The sequence below is a fragment of the Mytilus trossulus genome, chromosome 6 (assembly GCF_036588685.1).
Source record: "Mytilus trossulus isolate FHL-02 chromosome 6, PNRI_Mtr1.1.1.hap1, whole genome shotgun sequence".
Classification (NCBI taxonomy): Eukaryota; Metazoa; Mollusca; class Bivalvia; order Mytilida; family Mytilidae; genus Mytilus; species Mytilus trossulus.
In genome coordinates, this window is record NC_086378.1 from 38,737,550 (window position 1) to 38,759,435 (window position 21,886).

Sequence of the window (21,886 nt, forward strand, 5' to 3'; positions counted from 1 at the left end):
ATGTCTAATTTCAACTTTCTATTTCTCTTAAACTAGAATGCCATATCTTTTTGAACTTTATTGGAATGTCATTGTGATAAGTAGAATCTCTACAAAAAAAACTTAATAGACAGAAAAATAGTCCAGTTCATAAAGAATACAAAATTTTGGTCCACACAGCATCCACTCTATGCTAATTTTGTTATTGCAATGTTTCAATTTTATGCATACATGTAGAATCCAGGTGTCATGGATCTATTTATATTTAGAAATTTGTTTATCAGTCTGTGTACTTTTAAAATATGCAGAAGGAAAATAATTCATGTAAAAAAGAATACAAATTGTGATATGCTGTTTGAATTTTTATGACTGTAACATTGTTTACTATTATTTGTGCAATATATGTATATTGTCCTGTTATTTAAGGAAATAAAGGAATTGTTAACATATTTGTCCCTTGACGCAAAAACTGCAAAAAAAGGAATAAATCATCATTCAAGGGGAAAATGCTCTCATAGTGACAATTCTATCATGTTGAACAAGTGAAACTGTAAGCTACTGCTCACTGAAGATACCCCTGCCGCAAGTGGATGATGTTAATAGTGTAAAAATATGGAAGTGTTTGGTAAACAGGAAGTTGTTGAGTGATGAATCTGAAAACGCATCACAAGGTATAGCTCACTTATATAAAGCCTGAAACCAAATTTCAGAAATCCTGGCATTGTAGTTCCTGAGAAAAATGTGACGAAAATATTCATGGGACGGAGGGATGGACAGACAGAGGTAAAACAGTATACCCCCTTTTTCAAAGCAGGGGTATAATTATTTGAAGATTAATTTTTGGAAACATTTTTCTATATATTGTTGCCCTCTATCTATCTGTGTTTCTGCATAATATTAATTAAATGAGAAACAAGTGAAACTGTGAGCTACTGCTCACTGATGATACCCCCACTACAGTGGATGATATTAATAGTGTAAAAATATGCAAGTGTTCAGTAAACAGGAAGTTGTTGAGTGATGAATCTGAAAACGCATCACACAGTATAGCTGATTTATATTAACCCTGAAACCAAATTTCAGAAATCCTTGGTATTGTAGTTCCTGAGAAAATGTGACGAAATATATATATAGGATGGATGGACAGACAGATATAAAACAGAATATCCCCTTTTTTAAATCGGGGGTATAAAAATGGTCATTTATTTGGTTGAAAATTTCTGCCATGTTTGACTCAATTGTACATGTATATCTTATTGGGCTAAATCTCATTTCTGTTTACAATTTTTCTCAATGGTTTCTGCAAAAAATGAAAAATTGCTATGAAGCAGGTTTATGGGGAACTACAAGTGGTAGGTAAATGATAATTGATATGAATTGGCACATCTAATTTGCATAGAGATTATTAAATTGGCTCCACCCCTTAGTCATGTTAGTCATTGTCTATAAAAAATTTACATGCTTTAAATAGTATACAAGTTAAAGTTTGTGTTTAGGTGAATGAGGATGAACCAGTAGTGTTAAGGTAGTCAGATGTGGTATGCATTCTTATAATCATTTGCAAGTGTCATTTCCATGGACAGGTACCCTTTTCATGGTTCATTGAACAAAATGTCAAAAGTGGCTTGGTACCTAAACAGCTTTGTGAATGGTATTTTGTACTCAGATTTATAAGCATTGGCAGTTCTCATTTCTATGAAGGTTATTTGGCAATGCAACTTCAGCCATGGTTCATTGACTTCGAATATATTGCAAGAATAAAATTGAGAATGGAAACAACATGTTTATTTATTGCCATTTTAATTTCAACATTTGTAAAATACTATAAATATCACAAAAAAGTGAGAAATATCTCGGTGTCAACAGTTTATGGGATATAAGTATAAATATATTGTGCAAAAATCATATGTAAGACAAGTACAATTAGACTTCATCATTGTCAATCTTGTGGAATACAAGTTTTAGAAGCCTCATAGTTAACACTAGACATCTACAATGTCACTGTTGGCTATGTCGTGTCACCTTTAGAAGATTCTCCATGAGAACACTCAGTGCTATATGTGTAATATCTACAATGTCACTGCTGGCTATGTCATGTCACTGCTTTGGAAGATTCTCCATGAGAACACTCAGTGCTATATGTGTAATATAAGTTCTTTCTTCGTCCTGTAAAACATGTAAAATATTAAAGAAATGGTAAATACTGAAAATATTGCCTGTTTTACTAAAGATGATTGTTTAGATTGAAAGAATTTCAGATCTTTTCGTGTACCACTAACACTAACCATTATCAAAGTTCCATTAAAATGAGGAGTCATATGAACCCTGTCAGACAAACATGTACACATTTTATTCACTCAATATAGCTAGCATTTAACTTAAAATATAGTTTCTGAGAAATGGAACTGATCACAAAAACTTTAAAATGTGATAAAAAAGTAAAATACCAAACTCCAAGGAAAAATCAAAATCAAACACATGAAACCAACGGAAAACTTCTGTCTTATTCCTGACTTAGTACATACTTTTCCATATGAAGAAAAACTAAGTTCATTTATAAGTAAAATAAGGAAAAACAGATTTTTTTTTACAAAATTTACTTCTAGATACTATTTTATGATCATAACCAAGCTTCTGTCCAAGTTTGGTAGAAATCCAGGATAGTTGAAGAAATTTATCAAAATTTCAAAAACTTTAACCACAGAGTGAATATTTTGCTGCCGCCACCACCCGCCACCACCTACAGAATGATGAATCTCTATGTCTCTCTTTTAAAAAAAAGTCAAAGTCTCAACATAAATGCATGCATACAGAATCAAAATAATTTTTGCAAATACCAGTAGGTAGTTGTGAGGTTATTCACTAGAATTTGTGAAAAACATGCATATTTGTGATGTGAGAATAAAAATAAAATTTATATATACCCAAATTTATATTAACAAAAAATGTCATTAAAATCAAAATCGGGAGGTGTAATCATAAACTAAATATAATTATTTATGCACCAACCTTGTCAATCTGAATGAAAATTTGTCCTCTCTGATCTGAATATTCTATACACCTGGACTTTTCTCTACAGTAGTCAAAATCCACTTGAAAGAAATATAGTATATCATCATAAAAAATCTACATTGACTCTTTGTTTGGTATTATAAATTCTATCTTGTTGGTATTTAAGAGAGCTTTTAATTTTGTTCTGAAATTAATTTCACATCTTTATACTCATATATTTATTGTTTATTCACAAACATACTATCAATCATGAAGGCAACAATTGATTCAGTCTTTTATTAATCAGCTGAATTTTGCTAAATATAGTGTTTACAACATCATTTTCCAAAGTTTCACAAACTGGTCTATCGCTAAATCTGATTTTATCATTTTTCATAGAATATATAATTGTGTAATCTAGATTTTCACAATTGAAAAGATACAGTGGAGGTGTATCTGCATGCAGATTAAAATGAAGTTTCAAAATTATAAAAAAAATAAATCCAATTAATTCAAATAATTCGATTAGTGTAAATTTCAATACAGGAATGATACAAGTTGATATTTACAAAATACACTTATAAGCCATTGAAGAAAACTCAGGGAAAGCAGCTATTATTCTGCATACAGCTGAAATAAATGAATGCTAATGCAAACTTTTCACCAAATATAAATGATGTCAAAAAATTAGTTTATGAAATAGATCCAGTCAGAAAACTTAATACTAGGTTTTTAAGTTATCCCAATGGCAGAATAATGTTTTAACTAGCTTTGTGACATCCATTCAATATCACATCTTCCCCTTTAAATTGATACTGTCCATGATATATGGATTTGCAGCAAGTCTGCTGTCTTTCATGCAATAATTGCTATTTCTCAGTAGATTTTAATTCCATTGATTGATTGATCATTGCTTTATGCTGATGCGCAATAAGGGTATACATCATGTAATTTTGTTTATTTATAAATTCAACTCCAACTTACTGTCAAATGTGAATTTTCTACTTCCCTCCTTCTTCACACTTACAGCAGAACTAAAATAGATAGGAATATTACATTTATTTTCATTTTAATTTGGTTGAAGAATTATTCTTATTTGGCCATCTACTTTCTTTTTCTTTTTTCTTTTTTATCAAAATGCAATAACGAAAAATAGCTTGGGGTAAATCTGAGTATGAAAATTCGTAACTTTAGTTCAATCTAAATTGACATCTATTTAATTAGCATTCTATGAGAATAAGGAGACAGATAAAAATTGATTGATTGATTGATTGGTGATTGCTTTAAGCTGCATTAGCACTAAAAAGCTATATCACAACAATAAAATGGAACTAGAACACAATTCAAAAGAAAACAACTATTGTTTAATGATACAGTTTCACTTTAGTGTTAATTGCATATGCATTTGCAATTAATTGAGCCCCAGTCCTTTCGTTCTAAATTGTCTCAGTATTATTTTTTCCAATAGATTTTATTGAGTTCTGATTTTCTTTGCAATACAAATTGCAATACTTAACAAATTACAATAAAAATATATTTTAAACCATAAAAGCAGCCTCATAGCACTTACCAACAATTCCATACAACCTGTCCTTCGTTATCTATAAACAAAGCATCTAGACAGCATACATCCTAAATACAAATAAAAACATCAAATCATATAGAAACAATAATGGAGCGCTCTCTACAGTGGGAAAATATTTTTCCTATACTGGCTTTTTGTTTTACAGTGATGTTGTCAGCAGTTAGAGAAAATAAAAATTGGTCAATGTTTCAAATGGCCAGGTTGCAATATTTGTGACTAATCAATGTTAAATTTTTACAGTGTAGTTGGAATTATATGAAGTTGTAAATTTTGCAAAAAAAAATAAGTTTCCCAAGTCTGGTAAAATGTTAAAAAAAAACAACTCCATAAAAGTAGGGACATTCAACATATGTGCATTTCAGGCATCTGTGTTGAAAACTGCAGGAGTTTATAACACATATCAGGTATCCATTTTTCGTGCCAGCACACATACTTTAAGAGGGTTTTGGACTTCCTCCAACACAACAAAAAATAGATTACGAGTATGATCATTCAAAATAACCTGTTACTTGTAACTGACAGTAAGTATAAGCATTTAAAGAACAAGCTCTTTGCATATAATTTGAATAACATGTTAGCTCCTTGCACAGTATCAGGTTAAAGATAATAGCATTTAACCTATGTAGGCCCCACAAACATGTTAAACACTGCCACATTATATATGTGTCTGTTCTATGTCAAACGCCTGTAATTCAGCGATTCTCTTTTGTTGCAGTATATCATATTTGTTTTTCAATTTGTTGTTTTCTTACATGAATTAGGCCATTAGTTTTTTTTTGTTAGAATTGCTTTACTTTTGCTATGTCAGGACAGTTTAAAGCTAGCTATGCTTTATGTGTTATGGCCATTGTTGAAGGATTACATATATGACCTATAGCTGTTAACTTTTACATCATTTGGTCTCTGATGGAAAGATGTCTCATAAGTCATAAGCAATCTTACCATATTTTTATTTTCATTAGTTAGAATGTTTTTTTCTTGTCATTGGTAAAATTTATTAATGAGAACTTCAAATACATTAAATACAATTTTTATAACCCTTTATAGAGATGTATCATGGAAACTTGCTTGAAGCAACAAAATAACAAACCTTTATTTTGTTTTTGAAAGCATCTGTCTTCCATGGAAATTCAAGTTCTTTTTGAAGTATCTGTCTATCAGTCTCCTTCATAAGATGAAAATGTGCAAAACCATTTCCTAAAATGTGTATCAAAATAATATAAAACATCTTTCTTTTATAATGAACTAGCTTCATTTATATTATACAGAACATGATGATACATTTTATGCTAAATTCTATTTTTAAGGGATATAACATCATTTTTATGATCTAACAAGTATAACATCTATCCAAAATGATTTCTTCTTTGATCAAAATGTGGAATTCTTTGACATTAAAAAAACTGTAAGTAGACAATGTGAATAAGCATGCAAGTCAAAAGGGCACATGGAACCTTTGTGAATTATGCAAAAATATACAAATGGGAAGAGCATGAAAAGAGGGGTTTTGTTTTAGATTTGATTGCTTGGTTCAGGTGTTTGCTTTATGCTATCTTAGCTCAAACAGCTATATGGCAGTGATATTATTTTCAAGAGTGAGAAATTTGAAAAAAAGTATAGTTTTTAGTGCTTCTATATTTAATTTGAGATTTGTTTAGGTGCTTTTATTTGATGTTTTGATCCCATTTATTATTTTTTCCAAAATTTCCAGTCCCATTCAAGGTCAACTTTAGAATGGAAAAGATTGTAGCTTTTAATACCTTAATGTATTGTCATTTTTATAAAGTATGTCTGTTTGTCAAGAAGAGTGTGAACATGAAAGAGATTTCAATTTCAATTAACATATTCAAAACTAACTGACAATGCTAAGCCATAGCTACTAACCTAGCAAAATGTTGGTATGACTTTGGAAATAAGGAATTTCAGGCACATAAAAGTAATGGACATAAAAAAAGGTAGACAAACACAATAAGTTTTGGATTGAGTTTAGCCTTCCAATTGATACTTTATAGTGTGTTTTTCTATATTGTATGTTATACTTTTGTTTCAGAAAAAGGGAGAAGGTTTGGTACCATTAAAACATTTAATCCTGCAGCAAATGTTTGCACCTGTCCTAAGTCAGGAATCTGATGTACAATAGTTGTTGTTTGTTTATGTAATTTATACATGTTTCTCATTTCTCGTTATATAGATTAGACAGTTGGTTTTCCTGTTTGAATGGTTTTACACTAGTAATTTTGGGGCCCTTTGTTGTTTGGTGTGAGTCATGGCTCTGTGTTAAAGAATGTACATTGACCTATAATGGTTTACTTTTATAAATTGTTATTTGGATGGAGAGTTGTCTCATTGGCACTCACACCACATCTTTCGTATATCTATATACAAAGACATACCTTTAGTAGGCAGACATAAAAGGTAAATTGTGTGTCCCTTCTTCACATACCATACCCATTCGGCAAAGAATGGCATTGGAAAGTATTTCATATTTTTTCGAACAATATCTGACTAATTCACTATTTATGTTCTTCTACTGGATAAACTTACTAATATCTGAGTTTGGACATTCTACATTGGTGAACTGTTGGTCCCAGATCTCTTGCTTCATTGTTCTAAGCTGTATAGTACAACTGTAGCCATATAAACCTGTATATATTCAATACTTTTGTTATTCAAACACATAAAATACAAAACAATCCATAAAATAAAAACAAATAGTTGAAAAATGACAAAATCAAGCACGATTAAAGCAACCTAATTCTAAATCTAATTAAGACTTCAAGGGTCTGGGTGGATCACCTAACAATCTCAGAGCAGAGATCTGAATTGCAACAGGAACCTAAAGTTAAAACAACTTTTAATAATATGTTTTTATATGGTATTAACTTTTTAATTATCTTCTAATGCTGCTCTTGAGACAAACATGTAGACCAATTGTTAGGAATGTTGTTTTTTTTAGGTTTTTTTTCTAGCTTTTTTCTAGCTTCCTATGGAAGCAAGCATATTTTGACCCTGTTTTTTTAAATTATGTGCTGTCCTTTTTTTCTGTGTTTAAGTAATTGTGTATCCTGTTGGTAGCTGTACTGCCTTTTTTTTTTAACACAGAATATTAAAAAAACTGCATATCTTTTGTAGACAGACATAAAAGAAAATGACATTCTGATAATTGGTTGCAGATATGTCATATTTTATGCTGTACATCTTCTATTCAATTGATTGTATGTAACAAATCATTTACATGTCTGATTTATTCCTGGTTTTAAGTTTCAAGATCCTTTTGATGGAGTTACACTAAACAGTTTTTTGTCTTCCCATGACTAGACTAAGAAATTATTATTTAAGTTGGCAACATCAAAAAGATAACACATCTTTTCGAACCTTTAATGAATCTCAACATATTAGTAAATAAAACTATTGAACAAACCATATGTAGACTCAGATAAACAGCCAAGACTTTTTTCTTTTGGTGACTGATACATCCTTTAATAAAAGAAAAAAATCAACAGTTTATCAAACAAAATATAATTTCTTATACTGCACTTATATTCATTTTTGTACGTATTGTTATGCGTTTACTTTTCTACATTGGCTAGAGGTATAGGGGGAGGGTTGAGATCTTATAAACATGTTTAACCTTGCTGCATTTTTGCGCCTGTCCCAAGTCAGGAGCCTCTTGCCTTTGTTAGTCTTGTATTTTTTTAATTTTAGTTTCTTGTGTACAATTTGGAAATTAGTGTGGCGTTCATTATCACTGAAATAGTATATATTTGTTTAGGGGCCAGCTGAAGGACGCCTCCAGGTGCGGGAATTTATCGCTACAATGAAGACCTGTTGGTGACCTTCTGCTGTTGTTTTTTCTATGGTCGGGTTGTTGTCTCTTTGACACATTCTCCATTTCCATTCTCAATTTTATGACTAATATGGATTTATTTATTTTCGTAGGTACCAATTTTTGAGGATTAGGGAAAACTTGCATGTTGTGGATATCTAATTTCGTGGTTTTGCTGAAGTCTGTATACAAGTATATAGGAAATATGTCATTTGTTGTACATCTAGTTTTGTGGTTCCTTTATACCTACAAAATCCACAAAATTGGGTATCCACATATAATAATAAATCAACAGTAAAATATTTGTAGAGGGTTTCACAGAAACGTATGTCTTGCCTGTGATTGCTGATGTCAGTGTAAAAGTGTAAATCAAACACTCTTTCTACATATATATGCTAAAAAAAATTATCTTAAAGATTAGCTTCTGTCCAAGTTACAGAACAATTCATGAAAACTGAAGGTTTATAAATTTATCATGTTAATTTTTTTTTATTTCAGAGTGTCTGTTAATGTCAACTGCAAAAACATTAGTTTATCTAAATATTGAAATAAAATAAAATTTTAAAATATTGAAATAAAAATAAAATATTGAAATATTGAAATAAAAAATATTTTCAAAATTTTGCTTCAGACATTATCCTTTTACAAACTTTTACAATAGACTGTAAAAGATAAGAATCTTAATAACATTGTAGACTAAATCCAATGGATGCTGAATGTATAAAAACCCATTTACTAACTTTGATGCTGTTCCCATGATACATTTTTTCACCAAACCAGGAAGCCCAGCAGCTATCACGATAAAAGCAATTTCTCCACCTTCCTACAAAGAAAGATACATAATAAACTTCAGAAGAATTTTATAAATAAAGAGTCATTTAATTGATTCTTATTTTTTTTTTAAATGAAATGAATTTTAAATATTTGTTTAATATGTAACTAGATACAGTTCGTGCATTTTTAAGACATACAAATACTCTTATTGTAGTGCCTAAATGCCTCTATAGTGTATATTTGATGCTTTCTTCAATATGTGATTAATATAATTGGGGAGAACATGAATAAATTCACTTATAGATCAAGACTTTGGATTACAAGAAAACACATGCTGAATCAAAAACAGGTTTAAAATAACAATAATAAATATGGAGTGAATTAATATTGTAGACTGTCCAACTAATTTTAATGTGTGCGCATATTTTTGGCAACTTTATATTATCATGAATATGTCAAACTTAGATTTTCTCTATATATTTATTCACCAACAACAGAAAATCAGAAAAATGAATTGGTAAAGAAATCAAAGTCAGAAGTCTGAAAGAAAAAAAAACGCAAAAAAGTTTCTATGAAAATCAGTTATTGAGTTCACATTTAAATTACTTCAATGTCATTCGCCAATAAAAAAAATTTGCTTGGATAATTTTTATACAACATATACAATCATAATTTTAATTTACCTTCCATACACCAATTGTAATACCATCTGCAAGTGCAAACACTTTTAGATTTTCATCAGTACCAACAGGCTTTAATTTGTCTAGTACTAAACTAAGTTTTTGTTCCATTGAGTATAAAAGTGACCTTTGGTATGGCCTAAAAAGAAAATTTTGATATCATAAGACTGCTTAACTATGTTGTTTAAATCAAGCTGTTCAATCATCAAAAGTAAAACACAATTTTCTTGACTACTGGTACATTACAACAGTTACAAACCAATTAGATGACCTAACTGGTAAACCGAAGTTATTAGACTAGCTCATATACATGTATTACCTAACCCCTCACAAGTTTATACTTTTTTCATTTGATTTCATTTTCCCATATATTTTTCTATCAGGAATATAAATTTGAATTTCATCTATTAAAAATAGAACAAAAATTTAGAAGTTGTTAACGGTACTATTCACTTTATATCAAATAAAAACTTAATTATCTCCCCTTTCAATATTTAGGACCAATATGTTATTCCTTTAGACATATCAAATTTTTAAAATAAGTATAATAATTCTAAATAAATTAAATGTTGTAACATTTAAAGTTATCACAAACTTCTTTTAAAACAATTTTCTGCAGATTTTGATCACAAAATAATTACCCGTTTGAGACTACTTTTCCAGTTTTACTGTCATGAAATAGAGGGTTACAAGAATACAGTGAGAGTTTCTTTACATTATTAACTGGTATCATCTTTAGCGAGAACCATCTGACTGACACAGACATAAGGTGATAACTTATATCCTGGTGTTGTAAACAATGTTCATTCCCACTAGTGTCTGTCATAACTATCTGCCATGATATTCCACCAAACCTAAGGTAGATCAAAATCACAAAATGTCTAAAGTACATATGATACATCTTTAAAAACATAACTACTTTAAATTAAGATATTTTGGTTATGGTCATCTTTTTGTTCCTAAGATTACATGATCAATAGAAATTGTGACTAAGATATTAGTTTTCAATCGATAAACTGAAAGTTATTATGGACAAATAAGAATTAGCTGCATGATTGGTGCAATGCTCACAATTAAAAACTCATGACTTGCTTAACTGCAAACAAAATATAAATCAGGTGTTCCAGGGGAAAATGGGACAGAAATAAAGTTGGAAACCCCTATAGAGTGAGGGATTAATGTAAATTTTGCTTATTGAAACCACAAATCTAAGTGTCCACAAAGTTAATTATTTTTCTTCAGACTTGGATTGAGAATTTGTTAAAATCTGATAGCATCAACAAAAATGTTTCCTTAATTATCAATGAAAGTTGGTAGCCCTGTAGTCCAGTAAATCTAGCATAAATTTGACCCTAACCTTGAAGTTATTGCAACAGAAGATTTATAAATTTCAATCTTTAGTATTATACCCCAAATCTACACAGAAAAAAAGTTCCATAAAAGCAGAAAACTAAAAAAATATGATTTTAAAATTCCTAAGTAGATTTGCATTGATATGGGAGATAACTCTGCAAAACAGGCAGAAATATCCATAAAAATTGAAACAAAATTATAACTTTACTGTTTCTATTCAACAGAATGTATTTGTTCTTGATATATGAGCCATCTTTAGAGTATAACAAACAACTCTAAAGGTGTTTGCCTATCTTTTTTCAAGCTACAACCTAGATCTTATAATTCATTAGTTGACCATTTATTAGATTTTTCAGCATGTCAAGATAATCTCAAGTTGAATAAGACTAAATAAACATGTATTCTTCTTTTTGAGGTTTGAAATATCTTTAAACAGGTTAGATGCTGAACAAATATAATTGACAGATATAAACAATACCAAAAACTCACATTATTTTTTCTAAATGGTCACAAAGCCATAAATTTGCAATTTCTTTAATGATTAATGAAAATACCCATAACGCTTCAGTTTTTGTGCATTTCATGAGCAGAAGATTATACAATTTAGTCAAATAAGAACTTATAACCCCATTGAAGTATCATGTTTTAAATAATTTTTAAGAAAATCAACCAAAAACTGACAGGAAAAAAGACTAATTTTTGCAGAGTTATTTCCCTTTCCAATGTTAATGGAAGTACACCACTAATTCATGGTCCCATTACTTTCTATGTTAAATTCCTCCATTTCAACCAGGCACACCTCTTTCATTTTAAGTTCAAATAAAGGGGCAATCATTGCATGTCAAAGCAACACTTTATGGTGTCTTCTACTGAAAAAATCAGCATAGCTTACATGGCATATAAGAAAGAACTGGTTCCCGGAACTTGGGATGTACCAAAACAGGTACTTCAGATTTGACAAACAGACCAAATGTACCCTCTTTTTAAAATTTGCTGCAGTTTTTTAAATATTTAAAATTAAAAGTCCAAAAGTGTTCTACAATGATCACCAGTCCTTCAGCTTTCATTTGAAGCCAAAAATACCTAAATATCCTACATATTTGAAAGTTACACTCATGCGTAGGAACTATTTTGCTTTAAATATGTACTACTTTCTGGTATGTGCTTTCTGGCCAGGCCCGAATTAGTGGTGTTACACCTAATATCCATACGAAATTTAGAATTGAAAATTTGAGTTTTCCTCAAGTAATATCTTATCACAAACTTCTTTTATAAGTAAATGCCTGTACCAAGTCAGGAATATGACAGTTCTTGTCCATTCGTTTTTGATGCATTTTGTTTTTTGATTTTGCCATGTGATTATGGACTTTCCAAATTGATTTTCCTCTGAGTTCAGTATTTTTGTGATTTTACTTTTTATGAGACTTTTTTTCTGTGTATATTTGGGGCCTAATGCTATAGATTAGAACTAAAACATGTTCTGTTGCAATTAGTTTGAGGTTCAAACTAAGTTTGAATGGACTACTGAAAATAAATGAATCTGCAGTAGACTGATATTTTCCTTAAGCAAATATTGGTGATTTTTGCAATCTGTTGTACTGTCCAATATTTTTGGTAAATCATACTTTTCAAATGTATTTTGAGAAAAAAAAACTATCTTAGGCCACACCAATTTAATTTCTTGTTCTACGGATTTTTGGACTTCAAAAATTGGGGCGAGCAAGCGATTTGAAAATTTTAATAAAAAAATATTTAATTTGCAAATTTTTGAGGCGAAGCCTAAAAAGTAAAGGCGAGTGATTATATTTTTTTTTTGTAAACATAAATTTGTAGGTTTTGACTATATTAAAACTTGATTTATCTCTTATACCTTGACAATTCTTTAATTTATGGAGTATTTTTTCCCTGTTCAACAAGAAATAATTGAATAATTAAATCTGGTCTATGTATGTGTGACTGACAATGAGACCATTCTCCATCCAAGTCATAATCAGGTTCAGAACAACCCCTTAATGTTATGAATATCCCTTTTATGAGGGGTCAATATAAGTTATAATATAATGTTTTTTGTAAAACACTTCAGTACAAAAGGGCTAATATTTTTCCAAAGAACTATAATATCTTTATGGTTTTAAATGGACAAAAAATGTCCAAAAATTCTTTAATATTCCTGGACTTCAACCATGTTAACACATTTACTTGAACAGTTTAATATTATTCAAAATAAGTGGACCCCTCTTTTAGAAAATTGGTTTAAAATATAATGTATTTCTCCTCTTTTTGAGTTAAAATTCTAAGTTTTCAAAGGTAGTAGCACTATACAAGACAAATTCTTAGTATTTCTATTTTCTTTTCTACAACAGTAAACATGGTAAAATGACCCACCCCTTCAAGGCCCTTGTCTGAGGGAGGGCTGTTCCCAACCTGATAATAACAAACATAATGGGTCAAAGTACGGCCTTTTACACAGAGCTTTGATCCAGACCAAACAGCAAGCTATAAGGGACCACAACTTAGTATTGTACACAATTCGAACAGGAAACCCAACGATCTAATTTATATTTCCAAACGGGAAAATACCAATGAGCAACATCAACAAAAGATAACTGCTGAACGACAGGTCTCTGAATCAATCAGGACAGGTGCACAAACCTGCAGTGGGAATGACTGTCAGCATACATTATAATTGCAGTTGAAGGCATATCCTTCAGAAGTTCTTTCTACTTTATTCTAACAACGAACATTTTTCGAGAGGGAATATAAGTCAGGGGGAAAGAAACGGACACCAATGTTTTGTTCTGTACAGGTATTTTTGGCAATCGCTGTTATATTTATATCGGAGCACTCCCACTTGGAATAAATTGCTTTTAATGCTGAACAATTATTCTCACAGATATTTACAGTGTTGTTGGGAGCTTATATGTTTAAAATCGTCATATAAAGGTTAGACTGTGATTTTAAAACAAACGTTTCAGATCTTTTTATAATATTAACAAAAAAACGGTGTGGGAAATGGACATGATTACATTTCCGGATGCGGGAATATAATAAAAATAAAAAAAAATCTGTTTAAAAAAAATTAGGTGCGGGCGGGTCCGTGGAACAAGGAATCACATTGTTGTGGCCTTACCATCAGTTTATGCCTTTTGCATTATGTTTTAACTTAAAAAACTGTGAACTAACTTATTTCCATGGATACCTTATTTGGCATTTATATGTATCCTTTTCAGACTTGTGCGTGTTGATGTTTTTTCAGTGGTTGTTCTCTTCTGTTATTAATATTTAAGATGGATTTATTTGAAGGAAGACAAGTTTTTTATTTACCCAAGGTTAAATTTGCATTATTGTCTTACTCGCCCAAAGGAAAGAAAATTAGTTTGTTTACATTAATCTTTTTCTTACTTGAAGGCATTTTCAACATCTTTGCAATGAATAACACCTGTATATGGATTCTTTTTCTTCTGCAGTTTTAGAATTCTTTTGTTTCTCATCTCTATGCACCTTAAATAAATAAAAACATAAAACTAACAAGAATTTGAGTCCCTAGGTCGCTGTGCCCTGCATATACTAGCACTTTTCCATGGTAAGTAAACTGTGAAATTTGAATAAAATTTCTAGTATGCCATATATATAATATCTTCATTATTTGGTTAATGTAGATAGTTGCCTCATTTTCAATCATACCTCATCTCCTAATTTTAATACTTTTGGGTCAGTTTAAAAATGTTTCATCCAATACTTTCAGGAAAAGTAACTTAAAGCAAACCTCTAAACTTATATGGAACATATACAAACAAATTTTATATTACTGGGGTTATATTATTGATTTTTTTTACAAAATTAAAGTACTATTTTTTATAAATTTTAGGTTACATATATTTAGTTAAACAGTGCTAGATACTTAGTTGATAATTCTAACAAGTGGAAAAATATAACTTTGTAACTATAAATGACAATTCTAAACTTACATGTCAACTGAGACAACTATTACTGTAATTGTATTTTAAGACAAAAAAAGTCACATGATATACAATTAGATTTGAGAAATACAATAAAAGAATAAAATAAATACGATATTGGTATATCATTGTAAAATTAAACAATATAGCAGACAAGAACATCTTTTCTTAAATTAATATGATATTTAAATAAATTAAAAAAAAATATAAAATACTTTAAAAATTAAATAATACTATTAGTAACAACCTCTGCATAAAACTCGATTTCAGATTGGATGACTTCAGGTCTCCAAGCTGTTGACCGCCTACTTGGGAAGGAACACATGCTTGTAGCAATGGCTTCCATAATAAACTAAAATACAAAAGATGGTCATGATTAATCATAAACTCATTTCACATATATTTTACATGATTTCATTCTTGTAGCAATGACTTCCACATTAAACTGATATAATAACAAGACATTCCTAAGAGTCAGGGATTAACTTAAAAAACAAATATGAAGTTCCAGTAATTAAGTAGGTCTTTGTACAATAATTTATATACAGTAATTTGTCTCAAATTTATTATGACATCCTTAAAAAATGTTTGCTAAATCATGGAAATATGTAAAACTCCGAAAAATAAATATAAGATAAAACTCTTGAATATATAATGAATTTCAAGATGGATTTTTATAATTTTTAGATTTTGACCCTGTGAGCAAATCAAATACAGGAGAAATTGTCCATAGTTCTAATTTTATTTATGCTCATTCAACATTTTCAATATATTTGAAAAATCCAAAGTAATAATAGCAAACAGGACAGATCTAAAAAAAAAAATCTCACATGTTAAAACTTATTTAAAATGTACTGCCGAGTTGCTGATCAAATATCATGAATATAAAGTCATTCTGTCCTGATAAAAGTTTAATTGATATATTTGTCGGAAGAACAGACAGAGAAGATGATTGCAACCTCACTTAAAGAGTGGGGATATAACAATTTTTTTTTATTGTTTATACATCATTACATAGAAAAATCATTGAACGAAAAATCCTTTTATTCTGTGAGTGTACACAAAATAACTAAACTTCATAAATCAGATTAAATACTGTTAAAAATATGTAAACTGATCTTATAAAAGGATATAAATACTTGTTTGATGAAATATGCATGCAGAAAATAACAATAATTACTTATCAGATGAAAGCTGGTGCCACAGATGACAGACTTGAGCCACAGATAACAATTCTCCTATTGACAGATATCCAAATATCTTTAGTATGATTTCATTTGGTAAACTGAAAAGTAAATGAAAAACATTGTTATCACTTTTACACAGATAGTGAATGAATATTAATTGCTAATTAAAAGTTACTTGTGCTAAAAACTCAAACATGTTATGGTTATGGACATTTCATTTCGAATTTTCCATAAAATTCAGTACTGTTGTTATTTCCCTTTTTTATGATACAGTTTGTAGTATAAATCCAGGACTGCTTAATTCACTTGCCCAGATGAAATACAGATACTAAAATTAAATAACTTCAAATTCTGGTCAACATAGAATGACTATTGAATGAGATCTCCTTAAGAAAGAGACATTTAAATAAAAAGATGCTCATACAAACCAAAAATCAATGGTTTATTTAATTAGCAACGGTAATACTTAGTCATTGCAAAGGAAATAAACTGGTTCCCCAGAATCAGATGGTGTTTGAAATGGTATTTAGTTTTAACAAGGTTAACTGCAAGAGTCATTCAATGAGAACTTTATTTCTCATAGTTTGTATTTGTGTGCAGCAGAAGTAATTACTGAATGATTGCTTTTCAAGGAAAAATTTCAAGTTTCCATTGAATCAACTCAACAGAAGACAAAATGGAAGACAAATTTTATCAAATCAAGACAGTTCACCTTCCACAAATTAAGATACTCTGATCAATACCAATTTGTATGTTTGGTCTATCTGATGAGTTAAGCCTTTTTCAACTGATTTTTATACTCCTTCTTATGTTGTACTGTTATACCACTGTCCCAGGTTAGGGGAGGGTTGGAATCCCGCTAACATGTTTAACCCCGCCACTTTATTTATGTATGTGCCTGTCCCAAGTCAGGAGCCTATAATTCAGTGGTTGTCGTTTGTTTATGTGTTACATATTTGTTTTTTGTTCATTTTTTTTACAGAAATAAGGCCGTTACTTTTCTCGTTTGAATTGTTTTATATTGTCTTATCGGGGCCTTTTATAGCTGACTATGCGGTATGGGCTTTGCTCATTGTTGAAGGCCGTACAGTGACCTATAGTTGTTAATGTTTGTGTCATTTTGGTCTTTTGTGGATAGTTGTCTCATTGGCAATCATACCACATCTTTTTTTATCAATCTTGGGAGATTGCTTTTTTATATTAATCCCATGAAAGGTTTAATTTGCTTTGCAATAAGACTATATTAAATGTAATGCATCACACAAGCAAATGCACTATTTAATTCAAAATTAACTTACTCATATATTGTTGCTGTTTTTAGTCTCCTTGCATAGGTTTTAACTGCAGTCTTTCTGCTGGCTGGTACTCTATAAAACATATTGAGCCTTTGATTTTAAATTCTGTTTGTAAACTTAAGTTTGTAGTTATTTGTTTCAATCAAGAAATCATACCCTAACTTTTACAGTAATATTTTTTTATAATTATGGGTCAAGTATACTTAACAATCCTTTGAGCAAACTTATTCTTCCAAGTTATCTCACCCCAACTTGGGCCAAGAGGTGTCAAATACTGAAAACAAGCTAACTTGAAGTATAACAAACTAGTCTTTTCCTACATGAATTTGCATAAATAATAAATAATCAACTTTTGTCCAACATAGCAAATTGGTAATTACTTATGCAAACTTATTCAATTTTTATTGTCATAAACTTGTACAACTAAATAACAATATATCAAACATAGGATTAATAAGAATATTTAGCTGGTCAGATAATAGCAACAAAATCTGTACTAAACAGTAATTATTTTTTTTTAAAAACCAAACAACTACAGGCATTAAAGCACAAATATTTTTATTCATGATCCCTGCACAAAGCTGAACATTATTTGGATCTCATGTTTATTTAAGTTTGGTTTTTTTTTACAAAAGATGTTTCCTTGTGACAGCTCATTCCAGATAAATTTGAGCATCATCAAAATGAGCAAATTTCAAACCATACCTGGTAGTTCTGACTCTAAGGGGAACTGCTGTTTCCTGTGATCTAAAATTAAAGTTATGAATTTTACAATTCTTGTAGATAAGTTGGTCTTTTATCATCATAACCTTTTGCCACAAACTTTACTCTGAGTAACAGACATACCTGTGCACCTGTGAAAGTTTAAAGCCATGGCTGGAACTAGATTATTAAATTCAACAGATTTTATGGTTCAGAAAATTATAAACTTTTCTGGATTTTGCTATTCATTTTTTTCATTCCTGCAGAAGGTACAAAAATAAACTTCGTTGGGAAAACGTTTGAAAAGCTCCCCTCATTAATGGATGTTGTGAGAAGTATTGATTTAAATGGACAATAGATTGACAATAGACACCTGTAAACAATAGGTGATTTTAACTGTGTAACAGAGTGGACCATATCAAATGCAACTCTTTTGTTTGTTTATTTTACATTCTTCTGCAGACTGGAAAAAAAAGGCATGTCTAAATCCAGGTAAGTAATTTATTTTCTGAAACAAAGACTTCATATAACTTTAATATATTTAGGTCCTGCCATGCCTTAAAACTTTCCTAGATGCATCAGATTGTTTGTAATCATAGTAGATTTTTGAGTGTGAAAATGGTCATATTTTTCAATTCCTTCAGATGAACCTTAATTCAAATCAGTCACAACATCCAATAATGAATATTTTATATTTTATGGTAATATTCTTTACAAAGCACAAAAAAGTCAGTATTCACCTCAAAAGCTAACAAAACCTTTAAACAGACTTATTAAGAAGGGATGTACATGTAGTTACAACACTGTTGTCAGGTTATTAAAGATCGCATATTTTGGCTTTAATATTGATTCACAAATACACATGAAATAGGGTCTTTTCATCGGAATTAAACACATTTATTATAAAACCAGTTGTTGCCATGACCCGGGTTATGTTCTTCTCATATATTTCATGATGGTATAATACTAAATCCCTAACAGAAGGGATTTTGTCTGATATTTACATGATTAGACAAAAAATTTCAATCAGTTTAATTGAGGTCTGGAGCTGGCATGGGAGTAACTGCTAGTTGTTATTTATGTATTACTGTCATTTTGTTTATTTTCTTTTGTTTCATTTTCTGACATCGGACTCGGACTTCTCTTAAACTGAGTTTTACTTTGTTTGTGCAAGTGTTTTTTCTACATTCAATGGCTAAAGGTATAGGGGGAGGGTTGAGATCTCAAAAAACATGTTTAACCCTGCCACAATTTTGTGCCTGTCCTAAGTCGGGATCCTCTGGCTTTTGACAAGTTTGTTAGTCTTGTACAATTTTTCATTTAGTTTCTTGTGTATAATTCAGAGATTAGTATGATGTCCATTATCACTGAACTAGTATACATATTTGTTTAGGGGCCAGCTAAACGAAGCCTCCGGGTTCAGGAGTTTCTCGCTGCATTGAAGACCCATTGGTGGCCATCTGCTGTTGTCTGCACTATGAGGGACAAACTCCCCGGCAGTTCCAGTTCCGATCCGCATACGGGCCCCAATACTTCTCTACACTAAGGTAGCAATACACAGTTAGAAGTTTAGTTTCGCATTATGGCCCCTGTGAATTTTTTAAATATGAAAGTTTTTGTACAATAAAATTGATTTTTAGGTAATTGAAGAATAATATAGCCTTCTTAGTGGGTTTATATGAACATTTAGATTGATTTTAACATGTTTTATAGGCCATTTCAATGATTGACAGTCCGTATTTTCCTATCCGTACCGTTCATAGGTCCATAAATTATTGTAGTGTTTATCAACAAAGATTTTGCGCTCGATCTTTTCAATTCAATTTTATGGAAAAACGAGCAGGAAGACATATGATTTTTTTTGGACCACTTGATAGATATAAACCTATGGATTCAGGAAAGGTATCACTGTAATTCATTGAAATTTTCCTTTAGACCAAATTTTGGAGACTTTTGTGACATGTTCACCCCCCTTTTTTGCTATATTTTGTATCTAAGAAATGCAGATTGTTGCCATGGTTACACCCAAAAGGGATTATATTTCACCCTTATGACCATTAGAAATCAAATCTATGGAAGATTCTCTTTCTACAAGTATATACATGCATAACACACATATAAAGCCTTCTTTAGACAGGAGGGGAAAGGGGGTGTTTAAAAATTATGAGTGTCAATTTTAAGTTTTTTTCCTAACTGTGTATTGCTACCTAATTGATGGAGTAAAGGAAAATAGTTCCGGAACAGAAACGATCACTGTCCGGAGTTAGTATGAGGGAGGATCTTTTTCAGGACATTTATAGGATCAGTGTTTTTAAAATCAGGATTTACAAAATAATTTACTGGATCCGGTAATTCTTTTTTTTTAAATTCATGATGACTGGATGTGTGGATTTAAAGTTCTTAAAATTGGGACCTAGGGAATTTATGTGTTTACGCCCCCAACCCAGGTTAATCCTACACTCCTCTATGTTTGGGTTGTAACGTCTCTTTTGACACATTCTCCATTTCCATTCTCAATTTTAATTTTACCAATATATCATCAGTATATAATTTAGATATAGGCCTATTTTGCAACAATTTCCTACTTTTCATGACTTTTGTAGCATATACAGTGTATAGTCATGATAGTGTTACATTTGTACCTAACTGTGGTTTGCTTTTGTTTGTTGGTTAGATATTCTGCAAGCTGCTTTCTGTGATTTTTGACATCCATTACTTTACAAATTACTGATCAAAATCCATTCCTCACGTTGTAGTTAACCTTATTTTTCAATTAAATCGAAAGTGCTGTGCGTGGTACCGAAAGTAAGAGTTGGAAGTTGTTTACATGTTGATAAGTGGGAAAAGTAAAGGCTTATTTCGTTCCCATTATATTTTCGCCCTAGATTGGTTCGCCCCTAGAAGTGAATCCGAATAGAATATATTTTCAAAGATACCGACCTAAATCAATCGTCATCATACGATTTCATGTGCTTTTATTTGTTTGTACATATGTTTAATGAGAATATCGGGTCATAAATCATCGACATTCTTCGGAGGTATCTAATAAAATACTGGTACGAGTTTACATTCTAGAGCGGAAACGCAACCATCAATATTTACCGTTTAGAGTTTTCCACACATTTCCGGTATGAACTCCAATGCAAGAATTATTTGCATTAACTCAGAAAATGTCAATGGTTAGATCCCGCTAAGTATTATATGAAGCAAAGTATTTAATTACATTAAACACAGGCTAACCTAACATCGCCTGACAATTAATATCCACATGTAAAAAATATAAATCAATGACAAATCGCCCCACTGTCAAATCGCCCCACTTTTTCACAAACTCTCCCCTCTCTGGTTTATCAACTCGCCCCACTTATAAAAAGGTTAAATCCTTTTGGAAATAGGTTTGTTAAATTGCCCCAATTATGAAAAGGGTTAAAATCCCACTAAAATAAGGTCTGCCATTACTTCACACTCATGACAAATAGATAAACAAAGATTAATTTAGTAATGCACACTCACCCCACTTAAACATGTATATAAATTTCTCATGTTTGTTTGTTT

General features: G+C 30.6%; 1 protein-coding gene across 2 annotated transcripts; it reads right to left on the reverse strand.

The window, feature by feature from the left end:
* Positions 1 to 1,749: 1,749 nt before the first annotated feature.
* LOC134721316 (F-box only protein 15-like) lies at positions 1,750 to 21,182 on the reverse strand. Of its 2 annotated transcripts, XM_063584217.1 has the most exons (16): positions 20,974 to 21,182; positions 18,335 to 18,376; positions 17,633 to 17,701; positions 16,328 to 16,432; positions 15,395 to 15,499; positions 14,591 to 14,689; positions 10,477 to 10,689; positions 9,839 to 9,974; positions 9,122 to 9,204; positions 7,977 to 8,032; positions 7,100 to 7,198; positions 5,646 to 5,752; positions 4,541 to 4,602; positions 3,955 to 4,004; positions 2,989 to 3,071; positions 1,750 to 2,145 (listed from the first exon to the last, which is right to left on the reverse strand). In XM_063584217.1, the coding sequence occupies exons 1-16, from the start codon at positions 21,042 to 21,044 to the stop codon at positions 2,077 to 2,079; spliced, it is 1,449 nt and encodes a 482-aa protein (XP_063440287.1). In that variant the 5' UTR covers positions 21,045 to 21,182; the 3' UTR covers positions 1,750 to 2,076. The 2 variants fall into 2 exon arrangements, with proteins under 2 accessions (XP_063440287.1, XP_063440288.1); XM_063584218.1 differs by lacking the exon at positions 18,335 to 18,376.
* Between the last annotated feature and the right edge of the window lie 704 nt (positions 21,183 to 21,886).